General features: G+C 39.0%; 1 protein-coding gene and 1 pseudogene across 2 annotated transcripts in view; both read left to right on the forward strand.

The window, feature by feature from the left end:
* NTRK2 (neurotrophic receptor tyrosine kinase 2) overlaps nucleotides 1-23,972 on the forward strand; it is a 404,681-nt gene that overhangs the window by 308,181 nt on the left and 72,528 nt on the right. For both annotated transcript variants that reach the window (XM_044658576.1, XM_044658568.1), the window contains 2 exons: nucleotides 11,134-11,306; nucleotides 21,913-22,147. In XM_044658576.1, coding sequence (XP_044514511.1) covers nucleotides 11,134-11,306; nucleotides 21,913-22,147 — 408 coding nt within the window. The remainder of the gene's footprint in view (nucleotides 1-11,133; nucleotides 11,307-21,912; nucleotides 22,148-23,972) is intronic.
* LOC123232712 lies at nucleotides 19,568-19,662 on the forward strand (annotated as a pseudogene).

The raw sequence follows: 23,972 nt of genomic DNA on the forward strand, positions 1-23,972 counted from the left end.
ATATATATATATATATATATATATATATATATATATATATATATATATATATATATATACTCTAAAATGGCATTTCCCAAATTTCAATTAACAAAACACAAGATGAGAAACCTCTTTGTAACTATTGCTTAGTTCCCCTGAGGGAGGTTTTAGACAAGTCACTTAACCTCTCTGGCTTCTTCATCTGCAATGTGTATTATTTGCGCTTTTAAATTCTATGATCTCCTATATGAGGATTTTTACTGAAATCAATGGCTTGGCTTAGGCATTAGTGTTGAAATTACATATATTTGAAATTTATTTGAAATTAAATAAATACTTAAAGTGTTAATATATTGAATGAATAAAAAGGCATTTATTTGGGATCTGCTATGTTTCAGGCACTGGGGATATAAATATAAAAGGGAGACCACATTGTCTTCAATGAGCTTATATTCTAAAAGGGGAAGACCACACATATGGGGGACTGTTGGAACAGGAAAAGAAGTTTTAATTTGGGGAATCACAACATTTGTGAGTAGAACCATGATATAGTGGGAGCTGAACAAGGAAGAAAGTGTCCACAATTAGTTGCCACTTGTCATACCCTTTCCAGTTGCCATGGTAGTGCTGATTTTTGTTATTGCTTTCATAGCAAAAGGTGGGATAGCAGGATGGGAAAGGTTTAGAATACATGTGGTAGCAGAGCAGGTGGCAACATGCCCTAGCTTCCTGGTGGATGGCTGGATGGAGCATGAAACATATTAATTTATTTTGGCAAGAAAATTGGAGTAGGACCACCCCAGACTCAAAAAAATGGCATCACTTGCCCTTTTCTTATATTTGAGCTGTAATTTGAAGAACCCATGACCCTTTCCAAAGGACTGCTTCTTTCTCAGACCACAGAAAGCAATATTTTTGACTTGCTCACATTTGACTTATTTATAAGAATTTCCAGTGATGGAAAATCTAGGAGAGTACATTCTAAATGAGACCAAGAGGAAACAGTTTTGCTGGGGTGGTTTAGGCTGCATTCTCACCAAAATGTAAAACTGACCAAAAAAAATAAAGGTCTGATTTAGGGAGAAAACAAATTGAGCAAGATTGCCAAGGAATGAGCATCTTCTCACCTATGTGGAATGGCTGTCAGTGCTTCTCTTCATTGATTGGAAGCTCCTTGGGATCTTTGACATGCCATCTGCTTGTTGCCTAGCAACCTTTGCAGTATTGTGCATGCATGTTAAGAAATAGCTACTATTGTGCTGTATTCTTCTTTAGGGGGTTCTGCCTGGGGTTCAAAATAGAGTGCTTTACTTTCAGACAGATGGATGCCATTCAAAATCTTGGGGTAGATGCTGAAAATTATTTAAGAGTTGAAGCATGCATGAGAAATCTGTCTTAGGATAAATATAGACACATAAAGACATACATGAACATATCTGCTCCCATTAAAGTATCTGTTAGTTGTTTTTTTTTAGCCTGCAAAGTTTTCTAGTTTTCTTGGATAATTTCATATGACCTTTAGCTTTATAGGAGAATAAATCTGCCACCTGATTTTTTCCCCTTTTGTACATACAGCATTACCATTGAACACATTATGAGAATACAAGACAAAGTATACTTTATCCTTCAAGTAATTGAGTTACAAATTTAAGGAAAGGCTTCATTTTGCTTTCTCTGCATCATCTAGCAGCACATTAACTATTTCAGACTATGTGTATATTCCATTCTATAGCTGTGATTCTGGTTATATCTCTCTCTACTATAAATGTTTTCTTCTTTTTTATTTTTCTTTATTAATGTTTTCTTCTAAAAATTAAAATAAAGATACCTTAGAGAATACAAATTTAGAATCAAATATCTCCTCCCCACCAAGGAAAAAAATCTCCCATAGTATATGGAAGCTCAAAGGGAACTGAGAAGTCATCAAGTCTAACGTCTTTCATGGATGAAAAATCTGGAGCCAGACATTGTTTGTAGTTTGATGGATTATTTGTGATCTTTTACAAATAAGATGACTGGACATCTAAGCTGAGAGAAAAAAGATGCAGTTGTTGGAATAAATGTTGAACTTTAAGTTCAGCAAGACACTTTGGGGATTTGAGAGTGCTTTTACTTCCCTCTTTAAATCAGAGGTGATAATAATGATTTGCTCAGTGTTTGCTGAATAACTACTAAAAAGTGAAAGCAGAGTGCCTGGTAGCCACAACATATTATCAACGAGCTAAGTAATTGATCACAAAAAATATTTGTTATTGAACAATTAGTTAGATTACCAAGTATGGGTAATAACTTTAGATACCTATTAAAGTGATTTGAAGGGATATGGAATATAAAATACTAAAGCTAAAACAGAGGAAATTTAATATCATAAAAATGATGCAAAGAAGGACCACAAAACTTGGGTATAATAATAAGATCTAGCATTTATATAATAACCACTACATGCCAAGTACTGCACTTAAGTACTTTACAAATAATATATCATTTGATTCTTGCAGCATCCATGGGAGAGAGGTGCTATTTTTATACCCATTTGCAGTTAGGAAAACTGAGGGAACTAAAGATTAAATGACTTGTTCAAGATCATACAGCCAGTATCTCTACTAATATTCAAAGTCCTGGCTTCAGACTCAGTACTATCTGTTATTCCCCCTAGCTGCTTTATTCTCTCATAGTTAGGGAAACTGAGGCAACTAACAATTAAGTGACTTGTTCTGTCACACAGCCAGTATCTCTACTAATATTTGAAGTCCAATACTATCCATTATGCCCCCTGGCTGCTTTATTCTCTCCCAGTGAAAAAGTTAGCTGATCTAGGTTCTAGGTTCTCACAATGTGATCCAGGATTCCCAACACGTTATAAGGGGTTTTACCAGATCAAAATTATTTTGAAGAATTTTATAAAATATTTTAATTTCTCATATGGAAAATATAGATAGGCATTACCCACATAAACAAAAACTCTGGTTGAGGCAGTTCCTAAATAATATTTTTTAAACCTTTACCTTCTGTCTTAGAATCATACTATGAATTGGTTCTAAGGCAGAAAAGCAGTAAGGCTAGGCAATGGGGGTTTAAATGACTTGCCCAGAGTCAACAGGAAGCATCTGAGGCCAGATTCAAACCTAAGACTTCCTGTCTCTAGGCTTGGCTCACTATCCACTGAACCACTTAGCTGTCTCCAATCCTAAATAATTTTTTTTAATTTTAAAATTTTTATTTAATTAATTAATTTAGAACATTTTCCCATGGTTATAGGATTCATATTCTATCCCTCCCCTCATAGCTGATGCAAAATTCCACTGGATTTTACATGTGTCACTAAATCATTTTTAAGACTACAAAGTTTAAAATCTGTTTTAGATCATTATTCATTTACACTCTCATTTGAACTATTGTAACAGCTTCTTGTTTATTTCCACCCTCCCCTCACCCCCCAAACTCATTTCTTCCATCTCCAACCAACTTCAACACTATTGCCTAAGTAATATTGCTAACACACAAGTTTGACTCTATCATCTCCCTGTTCCAATCTTCAGCAAATCTCTATTGGCAATAGGATAAAATACAATCTGCTCCGCCTGGCACCAATGGTCCTCTGAATGCTGGCTCGATCCTCCCTTTCATCCTTGTTTTGTGCTATATTCCTTCACAGTCTTCCACTCCCTCCAAACTTATTAGCAGTTACTTGATCCTTCCCTGCATGCATTTCCACCTACATGCATTTCAATATGGCACCTGTGCTGTGAAGCAATATGGTACATGGGGTGAAAGAACTGCTTCTGGAGTCAGAGAATGGGTCCAAGCTCTTCCTTGGATACTTACTCCCAATGCGATCTTAGGCAAGATGCATAGCCTTGCTGGGCTTTCATTTTCTCCTCTCTAAAATGAGAGGGTTGAACTCAATGATCTCTCACAGCTCTTGCAGCTCAGAATCTAAGAGCCAAATATTTTTCATGCCTAAATGAACTTTTCTTCTCCCTCCCCTATGATCCGCATCACTAACCTATGAGGCTCAGAGCATGTACAACTTCCTTCTTGAAGTTCTGCTTGATCTTCCCTTTCTTCGGAGAATTACTTTTATGAATCTTTTGAGACATTTTCTTTTAATCTCTCCTGTGGGCTTAAGCACTTTCTAACTATATCATGCGTTTGCCATCTTGCTAAATAAGAATGTAAGCTCTTTGAAGGCAGGGACTGGCTTATTGCCTCTTACCCAGAACTTAGCACTGTGCCTGGCATGTTTTCTCCCCTGCCTCCTACTCTCCTTTTTTCTGCCTCCTTCCATTCTCTCCTTCTCCTCTCCTTTATCTTTCTCTCTCTCCTTCTCTTTCCCTTCCCTACCCAACATCTTATCAGTTATCTTCTTGGAGGAAACATAGCCTATATCATTTTTCTTCTTCTGGCCCCATCACTTATCCCAGTACCTGAATTGTTGAAGGACCTGGTTTTTGAAGTTACTGAACTGAATGTTGATGCTTTGTTTCTGGATCATGGCCACTTTATTCATTTCACACTTCAAAAGATCTGTGATTTCCCTGGTCTCGGTACTTCTTCCTCTGACATACTTCATAGTGCCTCGGAGTGTTAGTGTACAGTAAATCTGACTATTTTCACAAATCGCCACGACCCCTAAATCCATTACCTGGTGGTCAGCCATCTGTTGATGAGCCTTTCTGAACAACAGATGCACAGTTCACCGGCATGCCTTTAGTCAAAGCCTTTCCATCTTGAAATAGGACCTGCCAAGTCTTAGGGACTCTGCTGGCATAGTCTTCGAGAAGCCACGGTCACCTCTATGATATAAAGAACTGTGGGAGAAGGACTTTAACGGGAAGATGGAGCTACATCTTTAATCTTTAAATGAATTATTTTTATTTTTGTTTTATATCACCATCACTTCCAAATAAGTGCATCTTCTTGTAACAAATATTTTAAAAGGAAAGAAAGAAAAGGAAATTCAATACCACCAACCAATACATTGCCTGAATCTGACAACATAGGCTTACATCCACACCCAAAGTCACTGACCTTGTCAAAGAATGGAGAGAGATGCCTTTTCTTAACTCTTCTAAATCAAACTTCTTTAGCTAGATCTAACTGCACACTTATCACTCCAATAAGTACTCCAGTTACACCACAAATAATGGGAAGACTGATTTCTAATTTCTCGTTTAACGGGATACTTTGAGAAAATGTTATTAGTTGTGGTATATGGTTCCATTTTGTTTTGTTTTGTTTTGAAATAATGTAACATTGCATTGAAATCACAGGCCCATCTTCCCTCTGCTCCCCACAAAGTTAACAAGCAGTAACACCCTCATTATACTCAACTTCTGATCCATTGAGACCTTTCCAGAGAAGTGCTGGCAATAGCTCAAGCTAGCTTTTGATGGATGCTTACTTTTTCAGTGTGAGCATTTACACCTTGGATATCAGCAAATGCTACAAATCAGGCTTGATTTTTTTGTTAGGGTGATTTCTAGATTTAAGAAAATGATGGAGAAAATGCTAATAATGAAAATAAAACAATAACCAGAGAACTGGTTGTTAAATATTTACTAGTACACTGCTGCCTTCAGGTCTTTTTTTCTGATTGGTGCACTCTTAAAAAAGAAAACACAAGAAACTTTACCTTGTCTTGGAATCAACACTAAGTATTGGCTGCAAGGCAGAATGGTAAGGGTTAGGCAATTGGGATTAAGTGACTTGCCCAGGGTCACACATCTAGGATTTGTCTGAGATTTGATTTGAACGCAGAATCTCTCATCTCCAGATCTGGCTCTCTATCCTCTGAGCCACATAGCTGCCCCCTTGGATGAAAGCTTCTGTTTTCATCTACCTAGCACTAATAATCTATAAAGAGATTTCAGTAAGCTTTTTAGAGAGCTTAAAATTGCATCATCTATGTCTTATTGTATTTTTACTTTATTAAATATTTCTCCATTACATTTAAATCAGATTAGGCTGTATTCCTTTTGTGGAGCATTTAACCAGCAGGTCTGATACCTCTGATCTAGATTATAGTTACCAATCCTAGAGCTAAAATTTTCTTTTTTGGCAAACTAAAGAGTAGAATAAAAGATCTCACTGAAATTCAGGTATATTGCTTTTTATACAGCAGTTTAATTTGTTCTTGCATTTTGTCATGGGTCCTATGACCCATGTCTGAAATATTTATTCTTGGGGGAGACTGAGGCTGGTGGATCACTCAACCACAGAAGTTCTGAGCTGCAATAGGGCAAAAGCTGATCAGTGTCTTCACTAAGACAATACCAATATGGAAGGTGGGAAGGGGGGGGGTATAGTGGAAGGAAAGGGCACTGAATTGCCAAAGGATTGCAATTGGCCCAGGTTGGAAATGGAGCAAGTCAAAGCTTCTGTACTTAGCAGGGGGATCAGCCCATAAGTGACTACTATTCTTCCAGCTTGGGAAAAATAGGGACAACCACTCTCAAGAACAACAACAACAAAAAATAAGAACCTAAAAATGACAAGGAAATGTTTTCTTTTACTTGTAGAATTTCTAGGGAAAACTCATTTTAATCTCATTTGTTTCTTAGATTTTCTTCTTACTGGCTTCCTTTTCCTGCCTGAAATTTGTGAAATCTGCATTTTTTAAGTTAATCATATATATATATATATGTGTGTGTGTGTGTGTGTGTGTGTGTGTGTGTGTGTGTGTGTGTGTGTGTATGTATGTATATAACCCTTGCCTTTTGTCTTAGAATCCATACTAAAAATCAGTTTCAAGGCAGAAGAGTGGTAAGGGCTAGGCAATTGGGGTTAAATGACTTGTCCAGGGTCACACAGCTTGGAAGTATCTGAGGTCAAATTTGAACCCTGGACCCCAAATCTCCAGGCCTGGCTCTTTATTCACTGAGCCACTTAGCTGCCTCCAGTTACTGTCTTTATTGTACTATTTGTTTCTTTTTCCTTTAATTAAGATTTTTAATCTAGTGTCTTGTAGTTATTTCTAGTAACTCTTTTGCTCACTTTCAAATCCTTAACTAATTTTCCCCTGAAAGAATTTACTTAAGAAATGCCCTTGATTTTCCCCTGAAAGAATTTACTTAAGATGGGTAGCTCAGTGGATTGAGAGCCAGGCCTAGAGACGGGAGGTCCTAGGTTCAAGTTTGACCTCAGACACTTCCCAGCTGTGTGACCCTGAACAAGTCACTTGACCGCCATTGCCTACCCTTACCACTCTTCTGCCTTGGAGTCAATACTCCAAGACGGAAGGTAAGGGTTAAAAAAAAAAGGCCTTGTTGATTTAGTACCCTTGCTTCATTTTCCCCCAGATACATGTAGATACAGTTTTTAGTAATTGTTTTCTGACATTTTGTGATCCATGTTCTCTCTCTTCCTGCCTCCCCTAAGTACTTTTAAGTTTCTTAAGGCCCTTTTGTCTCTTAAGAAATTGTCCTCACATTTTAGAAAAATGTTTGATGATTTCTAGCCTTTCCCAAAAGATATATGGATAAGGAAAGTTATAAGTCTTGAGTTCAAAGAACTTGGATGAATTAACCGAAGAATTCTTCCTACATCTTAGGATGACAACATTAGAGATTTAGAGTGGAAAGGACCTCAGTGGTTCCAAACTCATCATTTTTCAGATGGTGAAATTGATAATCAGAGATGATTTTCCTAATGTCATGAGACAATATGAGTTAAAATGGGACCTCAGATATTTGGCAGCTATGTGACCCTGGTTAAATCACTTAACCTTTGTCTGCCTCAGTTTCCTAGACTGTAAAATGTAGATAATAATTTCACCTACTTTCTAGGATTGTTGAGAGGATAAAATGAGAAAATATTTGTAAAGTTCTTAGCACAATGCTAAGTGGATTTAAGTGAGGCAGAATGATCCAGAGTCATCAAAGTCCAGTCTTGACTTTTGTCTTGCCACTGGACTTTTATGACTCTAGAAGAGAGAGTGAGGCCAAGGACTTTGTACAACTCTGCCTCCTTTAAACCCATTTTAAGCTCTATTCAAAAGACATCACATAGTTATGCCATATTGATCTTCTTCGAGTATGAAGGACAACAGTCAAGTTCCCACATCTTCTTTTCCCCTTTCCTTTCAACCGAAACATTTTTACTTTTCTGGCATCAGAACATTTGCCTTTTGAGCTTGGAATCAGGAAGACATGAATTCAAATGTGACCTCATACTTGCTAGCTCTGTGACCCTGAGTAAATCACTTAACTGTTATCTGCCTCAGTTTCCCAAATTGTTCAGATGGAGATAATGATACCTCTTAATTCCTGAGGTTATGAGTTTAAGGTGAGCAAATATTTGTAAAGCTTCTAGTCCAGTACCTGGCACACAATAGGTGCTCAATAAATGCTTATTTTGTTTCTTTTTAGTATAAAAGCCAACTCTTTCTATTTATATGTATGCGTGTGTGTGTGACACACACATATAATTTCCTTTTCCTCTTTTATACAATGCCCCTTTAAGAGCCTAGTATAAGGGCAGTTGCAAGTTCATTAAGTTGTAATTAATTGTCTTCGTTCCTCAACTCATATCCCAAGTTTCTTCTCCAGATTTCCCTTCCTCCTTTCATTATTATTCAAGCATTTCAGAAAATCAGGAGTTCTTTCTTGGATATCCTACCTTTCCCTTATTTAAGAAGTTTTTCATTCTCTTCTGAAACTTGTCTCACACTTTGCTATCCTTCCTGGCTGGAATCAGTGCATACTTCATGCACTGTTTGACTATTTTGAGCAAGAGGTGAAGAAGCTCCCTTGAGCTTTACCTCAGAAGTCATGTCAGTTAAGGAAATGTCAAAAAATTCAGAAACAATAAGAAGAAATAAAGTTCCAGAGTTGACACTTAGAATAAGAAAATCCTGGTGTTCCACAAAGGGGCTAGTATATATGACAGAATGATGGTCAGGAAGAGGAAAGGTTACCAAGAGAAATTGTAGTTTTGCCCAAGGAACTGGATGGACAAAAAAAGCTTTCATTAATTGAAAGAAATGTGTTATCCTAATGGATCCTCCTATACTATAAGTGGGATTCTTTTTACTAATAGAGCTTTAGAGCAACTCTTTCCTCTCTTGGAAATCAAGTTGTCTGGATTTGGTTCTAATCAAAGGTATCCCATACGTGGAACAACAAAATTCTTATATAGACTTTTGTCTGAGGAATGTTTGAGGTCTCTTAACTTATCACCACCTGATCTTCTGAGTCTGAATACAGAGTCATCTCCTTTTGGAATAAACACTTTGCTTGTTATATGGATCAACAAGTAGAATAAAATAGGGTTGCTTAGAAAGTTTCATTAATTAAGTAAGCATTTATGAAGTACCTACTCTAAGTAAACTATAAAGACAAAATGCAAATAGCTCTGACCTCACAGAACTCGCATTGCATTGAGAATATACAGCGTTTACTGAAATAAAATAAGATGGAATATGTGCAAAACAGTTTAGGGGTGAAGAGAGTATTAGCAACTGAGGGGATGCAGAAAGACTTTGTCTACAAGAAGGCATCTGAACTGAGCTTGAAAGGAGCGAAGGATTCCAAAAGATAGAGATGAGACAGAGGGACATTGAATGATGTTGTGTAGAATGCCCCCAGCTAGGTGGCACAGTAGATAGAGTGTCAAGCCTGGAGTCAAGAAGACTCAAGTCTGGTCTCAGTCCTGTATTAACTGTGTGACCCTGGGCGAATCACTTAACTCTGTTAGCCTCAGTTTTCTCAACTGTAAAAGGAGCCAGAAAAGGAAATAGCAAATCACTCTAGGATCTTTGCCATGAAAACTCCAAATGGGGTCACGAATTGTCAGACACAGCTGACCAACGACAAAAATAGAACACTTCCACCACCACCAGGTCTTTGAAAAAAAAAAAAATTCTAAAGACCATAGATGTGTCGCTTCCATGAGCAACCATTACAGCAAAATAAAGAAAGTCAATTTGGGTGGCAAATCACCCAGCTACTGAAGCTTCTCAGGACACGCACCCACACATGATAGCAGCCTAGGCAGAATGCCACCCTTCATTTTGCCCTTAAGTGAGGAATATGCAGTTATCAGAATGCTGCTTATACTTAAGGCGCTTCTGCCTCACAGAGATAGGTAGCATCCCCTGAGCCACACAACATCCACTCTTTACAAAGCCAGGAAGTACTGTTTTGTTCACTTCTGAAAACACTCTCAAGATTAAATTGTGAACGTCCTTGCCAAAGTCTATTTTAAAATATTTTCCCAGAGTTTCACTGAAGAAATGACTGCATCTCCAATTTACGGGGTTACCCCATAACCTTTCCTGTTAAAAACTGCTAAGACTTTAAGGGTAGTGTCAAGAAGCTCTCCTCCTCTCTTTTTCTCCTCCCTTCGCCTCCCTACCCCCTTCTCTCTCTTCTCTCTGTTAGACACAGTGAACAGAGAGCTTAGAAGTCATTCTACCAACTTACAACCACCTCCTGCTTTGAACCTCACAAAGTACTTCCCTACAAGCCAGTGATAGGGAATAAATAATATGTTAATAGGAAGAATAACTTGCATTTACATTGCAGTGGAAGGTTTTATAAATGCTTTACATACAGCATCCCATTAGATCCTCACAACAAGCCTATGGTGCTAGTATTAATGGTATTATTAATCTCCATTTTGCAGATTAGGAAACTGAGACTGTGGGAGGTTAAGTGCCTTGCCCACGGTCTTGTAGCTAGTCAGTATTTGAAGTGGAATTCAAACTTGGGTTTTCCTGGCTCTGAATCCAGGGCTGCCTCAAGGGATTTTGTTATCATTGCCATTTTCAAAATTCCATTAACATATGCTGAGGGAGAATCCCGAAAATGTTACCTGAATAAAAATGATCATGTGTTATACTATTGGGGGGACCTATCTCTTGAGACTTGAGTTCATTATATACCATCTCTCTTCAGCAAGGGCTTAAAGGGAATGAAAACTATGAGAAAAACATGTGCACACAAATAATCAATTATAGCTTAATGTGTTTTGATCCTAAATTAAAAGGAAACTATTTCCCAGTAATCTTTTGTGAAGGTTTAATTTCCCACACATTTTGCCATTTCCATATTCCCACAAATGACCGCTTTTTTTAATGCAGAGCTTCATTTTAATTCACCCAGGTTTTTAATTTTTAAATTCTTTTGCTTTTCTCTTCCGCCTGACCAGACACTGAAAGATGCCAGCGAAAATGCCCGCAAGGACTTCCACCGAGAGGCCGAATTGCTGACCAATCTCCAGCATGAGCACATCGTAAAATTCTATGGTGTCTGTGTGGAGGGGGATCCTCTTATCATGGTCTTTGAATACATGAAGCATGGAGATCTCAACAAGTATCTCAGGTATAGTTTCCTGGGGCAGGAGAGAGAGGAGAAGACTAGGAAAGTCTTTGACTCTCCTAAACCTGAGAATTGAATACCAATAAAAATGGATTTGAATTCAGTGAAGCATTCATTAAACATCTCCCATATGCAAAGCAACACACTAATTTTAAGAGATAAAAGCTTAAAAAAAAAGCAGATCCCCCCAGTGAAGGTTTGTTCTGTCCAGGGAGTTAAAACAGGTCTACCAACCTGTAAGTGACATTATAAGTACAATAAACATGATTAGAAATCTATGCCACCCTTTAGAGCAGCCTTCATAGCTTGCTGGTGTAACCCGGCTTGGATCAGATCTTGTTTTTCTGTGGCAGGTCAGACTTCTACTGAGAAAAAGGAAATAAACTATCTTAGCACTTGGCCCTTTTCAATAATTAATCTAATATAATGAAACCATCAGCATTTTATTCTAGGAGGTACTAAAGGCAAGTGAAGAGAAATTTGTGGTAGTTCTAAAATAAAATAAGAGAAAGAAAAAGGTTATTGTTTTTACTTACTCATGATATAACTACAAGCTATCTAGGCAGCACAGTGGAGAGAGTGCCACACCTTGATTCAGAAAGACTCATCTTCCTGAATTCAAATCTGGTCTCAAACTCTGACTAGCTGTGTGACCCCAGGCAAGTCCCTTTATCCTGTTTGCCTCACTTTCCTCTGCTGTAAAATGAGCCAGAGAAGGAAAAGGTAAAGTACTCTAGTGTCTTTGCCAAGAAAACCTCCAATGGAGTTGCAAAGTGTCAGAGGTGATTGAAGCATAATATCTAGGCAAGAGGAAAATTACAGGGACTTTAGTTTGAGGAGGAAGAAGTCCTTGATCAGCCTGGTAGCAATTTGGCTAAATATTATTGTTTTGCTGTTACTGTGAATTTAAGTAAGTCTCTTGACCCTCAGAATCTTTGTTTCCTGAAGTATTCTTACTAAATGATTTTTTAAAATCTTCCCTTCCCTCCCCACCTTCTGCAATACTGGGGCATTTATTGCTCAGGATCTCTTGGTCTCAGTGATTTCCCCTTCCCTTTTTGTGCAGAGTAAAGGCACCATAATGTAGTGGATAGAGTACCAGGCTTAGAAGACTTGGATTCAAATCTTAACTCACACTTTTTAGGTATATTTAGAGTATAGGATATGAAGCCTCCAGCAATGAAAAAAAAATTCTTTAAGTTAATTGTGGGTTTAGAATACATTTCCATCCAGTGTATCAAAGACCACAATTAGGTATATTCAGCCAGGGAGAAGGTCCAGAAAATCTGTAGTTTAAATGGGGTTAGGGAAAGGACTTTATTGGTAGAGCAGACACCTAGATAAAGAAACTCCCCCTGTGAACATAGGTGGCAGCCTTCTCAGATGGGAGAGTGTCATGGAGCCCTTGGAGGTTAAGGGGTCTGGAATCATACAGCCAGTATGTGTCAGAGGCTAGACTTGAGATCAAGTCTGCCTAGCTCCACTATCTAAAGTAGGACTTACTCTCAAGGCCAGTTCATTATCCGCCACCCCACACTACCTCTCATATAGTGCAACTAAATTTCTGAAAGGATATCGAAAGATGAAAGGTTATTGGTGTTCTTAAAAATATCACTGTGTTTGGATTGCCCAAAACTCTTCTCACTACATTTTTATTCAATAGAAAATCCATTTAATTTAGTTAAGCCCCTTGTCCCTTGCCATGCTTTTGGCCAAATATGTGTAGAGATGCTTAGTCAAGAGAATATTTGATGTGGGCAGCAGGGTTGCTCAGTGGATTGAGAGTCAGGTCTAGAGACGGGAGGTCCTAGGTTCAAATCCAGCCTCAGACACTTCCCAGCTGTGTGACCCTGGGCAGATCACTTGACCCCCATTGCCCACCCTTACCACTCTTCCACCTAAGAGCCAATACACAGAAGTTAAGGGTTTAAAAAAAGAGAATATTTGATGAAGTTAGCAGTAGATAGCTGGTTTGTGGTATCATGAACTTTCCTTCTCATTTGAAAAGCTTCCTTTTCATTTTATTTTACTTACAGTCTTTGGAACAGGGGGAAAATGGTTGAAATAGTCTTATACTGGTCTAGCAACCATCCCTTGGGAGTGGGGGAAGAGAAGAGAGGAGCGATCATGTTGAATTCTTTTCCTCTCCATACAACTGACCATGGTTATCTACCCTTGCTGTTTAAAGGCTTGGTATGCCCCCTTCTTCCTCATGCTACCCTCACTAATTAAAAGAGTTGCTTTTCCATCTTGCTACCATAATGCACCAAATGCCCTCATCTGGCTGGAGTTAGAGGTTTATTTGCTCATATATCTAAATGTGGACAACTCAACTCCCTTTTTCCCTTTTGTTGTTAAGGCACCCTCCCATCCGCTTCCCATCAGCATTCAAGAAGGAGCAGGTAGGCACCTGATGTGGTGTCTCATATAGGGCATGTAGCAGCTAGTCACCTCCTCCACTTGATTTGAGAATCTGCCCAACTCTTAGGGGTAGGATGTTATTTATGACTGCAGAAGTGTCAGGTTCTCATGCTAGGTTACGTTTGGTAAAACCCACTCCATGATACCACACATGATGGAACTCTGGTAATCTGGTTCCCATAATGCCCTTGAGGTAACATGCCTTTTCTAGGATGGGCATCTTTCCCTATTTTTCTGCCTTCCTTGTACTCTTAGATGATGTGTAGAGTTTTATTTGCCTGATCAGAGAAAAAAAAATAGATTAGGCTCTTAAATGGGCCAAGGTTAGTTGTAAGCATTCTTCAGTCCCAAAGGACTGACTTGGTATGGCCATAGTGCTGACCACAATCTTCCCAAGCAAAGTGGAACCCATTGAAATATCCCCCTATCCTCCACAGCCAAGCTAAATAGATGTTGGAGCTGAAAGGAGCCTTCGAGATCACTTAGTCCAACCTCCTTCATTTTACAAAAAAGGAATCAGATTCGGAAACATTTAGGTGATTTAACCAAGCTCAAACAGATTTTGAAACTGAGGTTTTTCTCCAAATGGATACTTTTCCTTCAATGCTCCCTTTTTATATTCCTAAGAAGATAGCTTTCTTGCATTAGGTTCTAAAATTCTCTTTTTCTCGAAAACACTGCAAACAACTATATCTAACTAAGATATAGAGGGAATCAACTGTAAATAATCTCAGAAGAAAAGAAGTAAGATTTTAGTATTGAGAAGGCTTCTTGGAGAAGGCGAGATTTTAGCTGAGACTTAAAGGAAGCCAGGATGGAGAGAGGAAGGTGGAGGGAGTTTGGGAAGCCTGTGAAAATGTCTCAAGTCCGGAGATGGGATGCCTTACTTGTGTGAGGAACAGCAAGGAACCTGCTGTGATTGAATGGAAGGATGATGGTGTCCCTGATAGAAAAAAGGTTTACTGAGGGCTCAGAGCAAAGCAATGTGGTGTGGACTTCATTAGGAACGTATTTAGATAACTTGCCTTCCTCTTACAGTAGTTTACTTTCCTGTTAGAGTGACATGCCAGGATTATTCCTAATGCAAAAAGAGGCTAAAAGTCATTCCACAAAGAGAAGGGACCAATGACATTAACCAGATGGGAACCTTTGAAGATTGAGTTCCACTAACTGAGAGAGAATATAAGAATTCAAAGGTCCATGAGCTCCATAGTGTTCTCAGAAGATGTTACTGTAACTAAACTTGGCATAAAACAGGCGTGCTGAGCCATATTTATGGGGGGGGGGAGGGTTGTATGCCTGCATACAGATTTCAAGCTGGAGGGGACCTTATAGATATATCATCTAGTCTGACCTTTTTTATTTTTTTGATGAAAATGAGGCCCAGGTTGGTTGAGGGACTTACCCAAGGTCATATAAGCACTAAGCAACCAGAGGCAGGATTTAAACCTAGGTCCTCTGAATATCAAGTTCCATTATACTAGATTGAATGACTCAAGTATCATAGTTTTATAATTGGACAAAACCCCAGTGGTCATCTATTCAGTATGATGCCTCTCATTTTATAGAGGGGGAAAATGAGGCTCAAAGGGGTTGAGACTTGTCAAAAGTAACCCAAGAATTATCAGCAAGATGTGAATCCATGTCCCCTGACTCTTGCACTGCTATATTCTTTCCACTGTACCATGCTACCTCTCAATGCTCCCCTTCTGAGATGATCTCCAGTTTCTCCTATACATTATCTTGTTTGTTGTTTGCATGTTCTTTCCCCCCTAACTCTAGGAGCTTTTAAGGAGCAGGGATTGATTGTTTGATTGTTTCCCTTGAACTTAACATAGTGCCTGGCACATAGTAGGCACCTAAGAAATGACTGGTGACTGGAGAGGAGATAATCATCTTCTGTATATAAATGGCATGCTTTATTTGGGGAGCTGAATCATCCTTTAGCCTCACTTTTCTCCTATAAAAAATGAGAAAGTTGGCCTCGATGGTGCTCAGCATCCTTTCTAGCTTTGTAGCTATGCTGATGTGCCCTTTTGGGTTTTCCCAGTTTGGGTTTGCCCTTCTTCCCTTCAGCACATTGGCAAGTTTGGATAAGTGCCTCTCTATTTGAAGGTCAGCTTGAGGACCACTGACCCCTTTTAATGGCTGAGAGCCTTCTCTTCCCTTCCAACCCCTCCCTGCTGTGCTGTATAGAGGTTAGACTTGATTAACTTTTAATGAAGGGCAAAGGTCAGGCTCTTCAGTATGCTTCAGAGTCCTTTTGCAGCACTGTATTCCAGTATAAGGGGGAAAAAAAGAAAACAGCATTATCTGAGCTTTCATCTCTTCTTCCTTCCTTTACTTTTTTTTAAATGGACCTTTGTTCAATAAACCTTTGTCTCAGCACAGTTAACAAGCATTTATTAAACTTGAGCTTTCATCTTCCCTTCCTTTTGTTTTTTTAAATGGATCTTTGTGCAATAACCCTTTGTGTCAGATAGGACAGTTAAGTCAACAATCATTTATTAAGCGTCCACTATGTGCTGGGCACTGTACTAACCCTTGGGGATACACAGAAAGCTAAAAGACAACCCTTGCTCTCAAGGAGCTCACAGTCTAATGGGGAGTTGGGGAGCAACATGCAAACAACTATATATAACTAAGATATAGAGTGAATCAACTGTAAATAACCTCAGAAGAAAAGAAATAAGATTTGGCATTGAGGAAGGCTTCTTGGAGAAGGCGAGATTTTAGCTGAGACTTAAAGGAAGCCAGGATGGAGAGAGGAAGATGTAGGGGGTTTGGAAGCCTGTGAAAATGTCTGGAGTCCAGAGATGGGATGCCTTACTTGTGTGAAGAACAGCAAGGAGCCTGGTGTGATTGAATGGAAGGATGATGGTGTCCCGGACAGAAAAAAGGTAATTAGAAAGAGGGATGGATTTGGGGGAAAGGACAATATTTATATTGTTGCTTCTACTTCCTTACCTCCCTCATACTTATTTCTGTACCTGTTGTGGTCTGGTTTTTGACTTGCATGAAACTACTCTCTTTGATGTCATCAATAATATTATGAATAACATATGATGATGTTTAATAAGTACAACCATATTAATAGTCAAAAGGCTTGATGGTGGAAAACCACTCTCATAAAGAGCTTTATTTTTTCCTCTCCACTTCTGAGAGAGAGGATGGGGCAGTCTATAAGACTGGTTCTGGGGATCATCCGAATGTTGGTGTTGGAATTTTTGTTGAATGATAGCAAGAAGTTAACAGTGATCTCTAGTGCTGGATAATGTGAAATCTGTCTGGAATACTAGGTTGAAGGCAGATTATGGAGTGTCTTAAACATCCAACCTAGGAGATTCTTTTTATTGTGAGATGTGATAGGGAGCAACTGAAGCTTCTTGAGTGTGTGTGTGTGTGTGTGTGTGTGTGTGTGTGTGTGTGTGTGTGTGTCTGTGTCTGTGTCTGTGTCTGTGTCTGTGTCTGTGGTGTGTGTATCCTGTGCTTTAGGAATATAAATTTGGCAGCTGCGTGGTGAATGGACTAGAGAAGAGAAAATGTGGAAGTAGGAAGTAAGAGGTGATGATAATTATCCAAGTTAAAATAAAAGAGGGCCTGAAAAAGGCTGATGGCTGTGAGTAGAGAGAAATAGATGGCTGTGAGATTTTGTAGCTATAGAACGTATCCAACTTCAATTCAACAAAAGTATTTAATACCTTCTCTGTGCTAAGAATTCTGGGGAGAGGGGTTGAGGGAAAGTGAGGAGTCAAAGATGACACAAGGTCACAAATTTTGGTGACTGGAAGCTTGATACCTTGAGCTATTGACAAGAATAGGGATTTGGTGAGGAGAGGAAACAAAATAATGTCTGTATTCATTGATTCTGCTTTTTTACCTAAATTCCTGACTTCTCAGTAGATTGAGAGCTAGGCCTAGAGATGGGAGGTCCTGAGTTCAATTCAATCTGACCTCAGACACTTCCTAACTATGGAACCTTGGCCAAGTCGTTTAACCCCAGTTGCCTAGCCCTTAGTGCTCTTCTGCCTTGGAACCAATAACTATTGGTTCTAAGACAAAAGGTAAGGGTTTAAAAAAAATAATAAATTTATGCCCTCTTACAAACTAGTTTCTGACACCTCTGTTCAACTGACACAGCTTTCATCAAGGTTGTCAACAACTTCTTAATTCTTAAATAAAATAGCCATCATTCTTGACCTTTCTACAGCACATGACCCTGCTAGTCATTGCCTGCTCCTGGATACTCTCTCTTCCCCAGGTTTTCATGATACAGCTTTGTCTTGGGATGAGGTCTCTAGGAAGAGATTCTACTTGTCACATTGCTCCATTTCATGATCCATGCCTTACCCCTGATGTGTGGGTGTAGAGGGCTGTCAACCATATCTACTCCCTCTTGGTGATCATGTCAGGTCCTGGAGGTTCAGTTATCATCTAAACAAATGACTGCCAAATCTACATAGCCAGTCTTCATTTCTTTCTGTCACCGACTGTCTTCTAGTTAGTTATATCTTCCTCAGTGTCCTAAAGGCAACTAAAGTTCTTGATGTACATGATGGAGCTTAGTATTTTTTCCTCCCAAACCCACCATTCTTCCCGATTTTTCCATTTCTCTGGAGGGACAACAGCAATCTTCTAACCACCCAAGTTTGCAACCTTGGAATCATTCTTGGGTCTTTAATACTCCTTTACACCACATATTGTGTGTTAAATCTTGTTGGCTTGACCTCCAAAACATCACTCACATCCATCCCCTTCTCTCTAAGCCCATGGTCACTACCCTAATTAAGGACTTCATCATTATTTGCTTGGACTATAGCAATAGCCTCCTAATTAGTCTTCCATCTCCTTTCTCCTCTATTTTCTACAAAGCCAAGTAAACCAATATTTCTAAAGAAGAGTCCTGACCTTGTCTCTTCTCTGCTTAGAAAGTTTCAGTTGCTCTCCATTGCCTCTAAACAAACAATTGTTTGTATTTAAAGACAATTTAAATTGCCAATTGGCATTATGATTTCAGCTTATCTTTCCAGATTGATCTCCTATTTCTTCCCCCTCCAGGCATTCTGTATCCTAACCAAACTGGTCTACTTTTTCCTTGTACTTCTTTGTCTTACTTCTTTGTCTCTCCCATACTTAGAATGCTCTCCTTGGAATCCCTGGCTCTCATTAATATATATTTCAAGTTCATCCTCCAGTATGAGAAGGGAAAGGGAACGTGCACTCATATATTACCTACTATGTACTCTGTTAAACACTGTGTTAAGTGCCTTATAAATATCATCTCATTTAATCGTTACTAAAACCATGTGATATGGGTGCTATTATTATTCTATTATTAGAGTTGAGGAAACTGAGTCAAAAAGAAGTTTAGTGACTTGCCCAGGATCACACAGCTAAAAGGCTGATCCCAGCCTCAAGTTAGAATCCTCCCTACCTTAGAATTTGCTTTCCTTTTTTCGTTATTGTTTTTTAATAGATAAATTCATTTATAATTTTTTTAGCCTTAAAAGTTATTAGTCTTTGCTTTCTGTTTTACTTACCTATGTATATGGCATTTCCTCCCAATAGAATATAAGCTTCTTCAGCACAATACAATACCCACTTTTATTTTTGTCTTTGTATCCCTAGCCTCTAGCCTGGTACCTAGAACATAGTAGGAACTTAGTAAATGCTTGCTGAGTTGATCTGGCCCTCTTTCTGTTTTTATAGGAAACTGGGGCTAGAAGAGAAGTGACATCTAATTAACTGGAGAGAATTAGAACCCAGGACTCCTGACTTTTAATATTGTAATCTTTTGTACCTGCTTCAGCAGTGTAATAATAAAGAGAGCCTCCTAACCAATTGTTGCACATTTACTAAAACTGGAAAGCTACAGAGAAAATTAGAATGGCCCCTGAGCAAGGCTAACACACAAATTCGTGAAGTGTTCCATAATTTTTTTAAATTGCAATCTTTCTACAATAGGGGGAATCGGGAGAGCCAGCCCGTATCCCTTTCTCTGCCATTAACCAGTTATAAGATTTGGGGTGATTCCCCAAACCTTCCTCTATCTTAGTTCCATCTGACAAAATGAGGCAGTTGGACTGGATAACCTCTGACCCACTTCCTTCTCTAAGTTCTATCTTTGGCTCACCTAGGAAGGAATGCAACTTGTTTTTTGACAAGCTAAACTGAGCGATGGCACATTGTGATAAGTTCTGGAGGAATTCAGAGGGGGCGGGGGTGCCACTATGGGATAGAAGGCTTCCCGGCGGAGGTGACATTTGACCTGGCTGAAATAGGGACGATAATTCCTTGAAATGTGACGTAGGCTAACTAAGGCTCTCTAGTGAGCGTTACCCATTTTGCAGTGTGGGGGAGAGTCCCCCTTTTTGAAACTGGTTCTTCCCCCCTCCCCCTTCTCCTTTTTGGTTTAATTTCGACTCTCTCATGCATTTAGAGACAGATCTTTCTGTTTCTATCTAGGAGAGCCTTCTCCAGGGAGATGCCCCTTATATGGGTCAGAGGACTGGCTTCTCCTTCCGCGGCCGGTGTTGGAGGCTGCAGGGGCAGAGCGAGCCCATTCCTGGGGCTGGAACAGTGACTTCATTTCTTGCCCTGTAGTGCCCCCCCAGGTCAGGCAGGGAAAGTGAAGCTGACGATGAAAGAAGCAGCTGGCTCTCTAGCTCTCGCTTTCGACGTTGCAATTGCAAGGATGGGGAGCAGCCCCGCGCTCGGTACTTAACTGGGTTTAAGACTGGCATTTTGGTGCCCGCCCCCACCCCACCTCTGCAGCAGCACACACACAGTGTCAGGTACTTTAAGGCACCAGGCGGCTGAAGCTGTGATATGGAAGGGAAAGCACTGCATTCAAAAGGAAGAAAGAACCTAAAAGAACCAAAACACCTCCAAAATCCCAGGCAAAGAATGAATTAGCTGAGACTCAAAATAGCCTTTCTTGTGTGGGGGGCTCTTGACAGGTTCATGGGGTGAGACATGGGAAGGAAAGCAGAGAAAAGATGGCCATTTTTTTTCATTAGAAATGCATCATCAAGAACTGGTGGAGTAGAAATGCAAATGAAAATATATGATTTTTTTCACTTGCTTCTCCAGGTATACATATGTTTGGGGATTTGGGTGCTATAAATTATTTTATAATAACTTTAATGAAAATTATTCACTTACAAAAATGAATAATATGGAAATACAGTTTCTATGATAATACATGTATAACCCAGATGGAATTTCTTGTCAGCTCTGGGAAGGGGGAGGGAAGAAGGGACAGAGACAAAATGGATCATCTGACTTTGGAAAACTTATGTGGACATTTGTTATTAAAATTTTAAAGTTAAAAAAAATGCATGGAGTCCAAGCTGATATGCTCCCAGTGACCTTGATATGTTGTTTTTTTTTGTTTCCTGAAGGAGAACCAGGGAAGATTGGAAAAACTGCCTAGTTGTACAAGCAAATGTCAATAGGGTGGAATAAAAATATTGAGATTCTGGCCCAGGGGTTCTTTTTGTTTGTTTGTCTGTCTGTTTGTTTCCAGGACCCCTTTGGCAGTCTGGGAAAGTCTGTGGGCCTATCTCAGAATGATGTTTGTTTGTTTTTTAACTACTCAAAAAATAAAATACATAAGATTGCAAATGAAGCCTATTATTAAAAAAAATAAACAAACTAATAAGTTCTCAGACTGTTAAAGCCTGCTATAGAGTTCAGGAAAGCTGTGCCTGTGGAAAAAACCCAGTTTGCCATCCTTTTCAGTGGTGCTTATATATTTGCTGGGCTGAGGGATGCAGTGAGAAGGGAGTCAGGGTTTGTGTCCATCTATGTCTCTGGAAGCAAAAAGAAGATAAGCAATGTTTAGGCATCCTGAATCTCCAGTCTCCTAATTCCTGATCACATGCTCAACCCCCTTTGGCTTTAAAGGGTCTCCTGGTAAACACCCTGAACCCTAGGATGGTTTCTGAGCTCCTAGGGCTGCCAGAAGAAGATAGACCCAGATGGTGCTTGAAATTCCACAGGCTCCTGGGGAATGTTTGCCATGGAAGAAAACATGGTTAAAACATTTTCGTTGTCTTCACTATATGCCAAGCATCTTTTAGGAAGCCGGCATTTGATTATTTAGTTCTGGTGAGAAACATCAGAGCTCCAAGTCTACAAGTGAAATATGGCTCCAAGAACCCATATCTGTATTTCATCCATGCAGGGCCCATGGACCAGATGCTGTGCTCATGGCAGAAGGCAACCGCCCCACTGAATTGACCCAATCTCAGATGTTGCACATTGCCCAGCAGATTGCAGCTGGCATGGTTTACCTGGCATCCCAACATTTTGTCCACCGCGATCTTGCCACCCGGAACTGCTTGGTTGGAGAGAACCTGCTGGTGAAAATTGGTGACTTTGGGATGTCCCGTGATGTGTACAGTACTGACTACTATAGGGTGAGTCACTTATTTTGGATGTTAATTGAAATTTTGACCATGGTCTTTTGTGTGATTAACGATGGAATAACCTTCATGTTTATATGACTTTCCTGCTAGATTTCTCTATTTGGCAGAAGATCATTTTTGGTAGTAGGGCACAAGTGCTTGAGAAGGATTTTTGAGAGCAAAGTCCAAGAGTTGTTGATCTGGGGTATCTTGGTTAGCTTCCATGAAAACATGACCATGTAATTAGAATGATCCATCGACTTCAGAGGAGTGAGGCGGGAGAAGCCAAAGTGTATGATATTTCATAAGCTGTTAGAGGTAGTTGATATATGAATATATGAATATACATTATGTATAACTTGGTTTGCTCATGAAATTATAATGTTTGAGATATTTTTGGTATATGTTGTTTTTTTCCCACTTTGTTTCCAGAGAAGGCTGCTGAGGTGGGGAGGAGCATATCTGGAAATGATGAGGATGTAAAACAAAAAGCATAAATTAAACTTTAAAAGAAAACAGTCATGATGTGTATAAAATTCTGTATGAGCCCTTAAAGCTCACTTCGTGACCTTACTTTTTGATCACTATGTAAATAACAGCTATTATTATTATTAAGATACAAGAAACCTTCCCCTTAGGTTAGAGAAAATCTGTTTCTCTCTCTCTAGAGATGAATATTAGGGCTTTTGAAGATCCCTTATAAGTAGGGTTGGAAATCCGAGGAGGGGACCATATATTCTGGTTGATCTGAAAGATTCTGAAAGTCACCTCTTATGGCAAGTTACTGCTTTCCATTTTGGTTGTTTAGATTGCCTATACCCAAGAGTGCATCCAGGAGTTCCCCTATAATTACCCACCACCCCAGAGTCACTAAGGAAAATACTTAATCTTTTTGAAGTCTATAGATTTGTTTACAAAAGAATGATTTTAAATATAAAAATAAAATAAAATACATAGGATTACAAAAGAAAGCAATTATACTAGAATCCACTACATATTTACATATATGTGTATGCACATACTCACAAATACATATTAGTTCATGGACTTTAAGTTAAGAACCCCTGCACTAATAAGTCATAGAAAAAAACGTGGAAGTTTTGTCCATCAGGTTGAGACCACAGTAACCTAGTACCAGCCCTCTAATTTCCATTAGATCCTCATTAGCACCAATTAGTTCATTAGCTATTTTATCTTTTAATAATTGAGGGATACGATTAAAACTGTAAAATTTCTGGAAATGTTGAAACTCTTGAAAAAAAATCACGTCTGCTCTCTTTCCTCTTCCCGTCCTTTGCCATACTGCTTATTTCTTTTGTAGGAGAATAGAAGAAAAAAGAAAAATATTAACGAGTAGATATATTCAGTATTTACTTTTAAAAGATTCTTTGGCATATCTAAAGTCATTTTGCTGGTTTAGAGGAATCAGAATGTGTTATGTATAACTTGGTTTGCTCATAAAATTGTCATTGTATATTTAGAGATGTAAAGGCTGGGGAGGAAGGAGGATGCAAAACAAATATTTCTTTCATTATAAGAAAAATCAAAGAAGTCCCTTGGGAAAATGTTTCCTCCTAAATGTTCCTGTCCCTATCCCTACTTTACATCTCTAGATTAATGGAGGACAAGCACATTTCAGTTGATGAAGAAGAATGGAAAAATAGTTAAAGGACAGTTGGGACTATCATAAGTGTTTTAGAGGGGGAAGGTCAAGCTTAGGGTAGTCAAGGTGGGGACCAGCATTTTATTCAGTGTTGTCTTGGATATGATACATGAACTAATAACCTTAACCAAAGATAATATGTGTTTGACCCTCTTCACTCCTCAATCCCAACCA

This window comes from Gracilinanus agilis, chromosome 1 (assembly GCF_016433145.1).
Source record: "Gracilinanus agilis isolate LMUSP501 chromosome 1, AgileGrace, whole genome shotgun sequence".
Lineage (NCBI taxonomy): Eukaryota > Metazoa > Chordata > Mammalia > Didelphimorphia > Didelphidae > Gracilinanus > Gracilinanus agilis.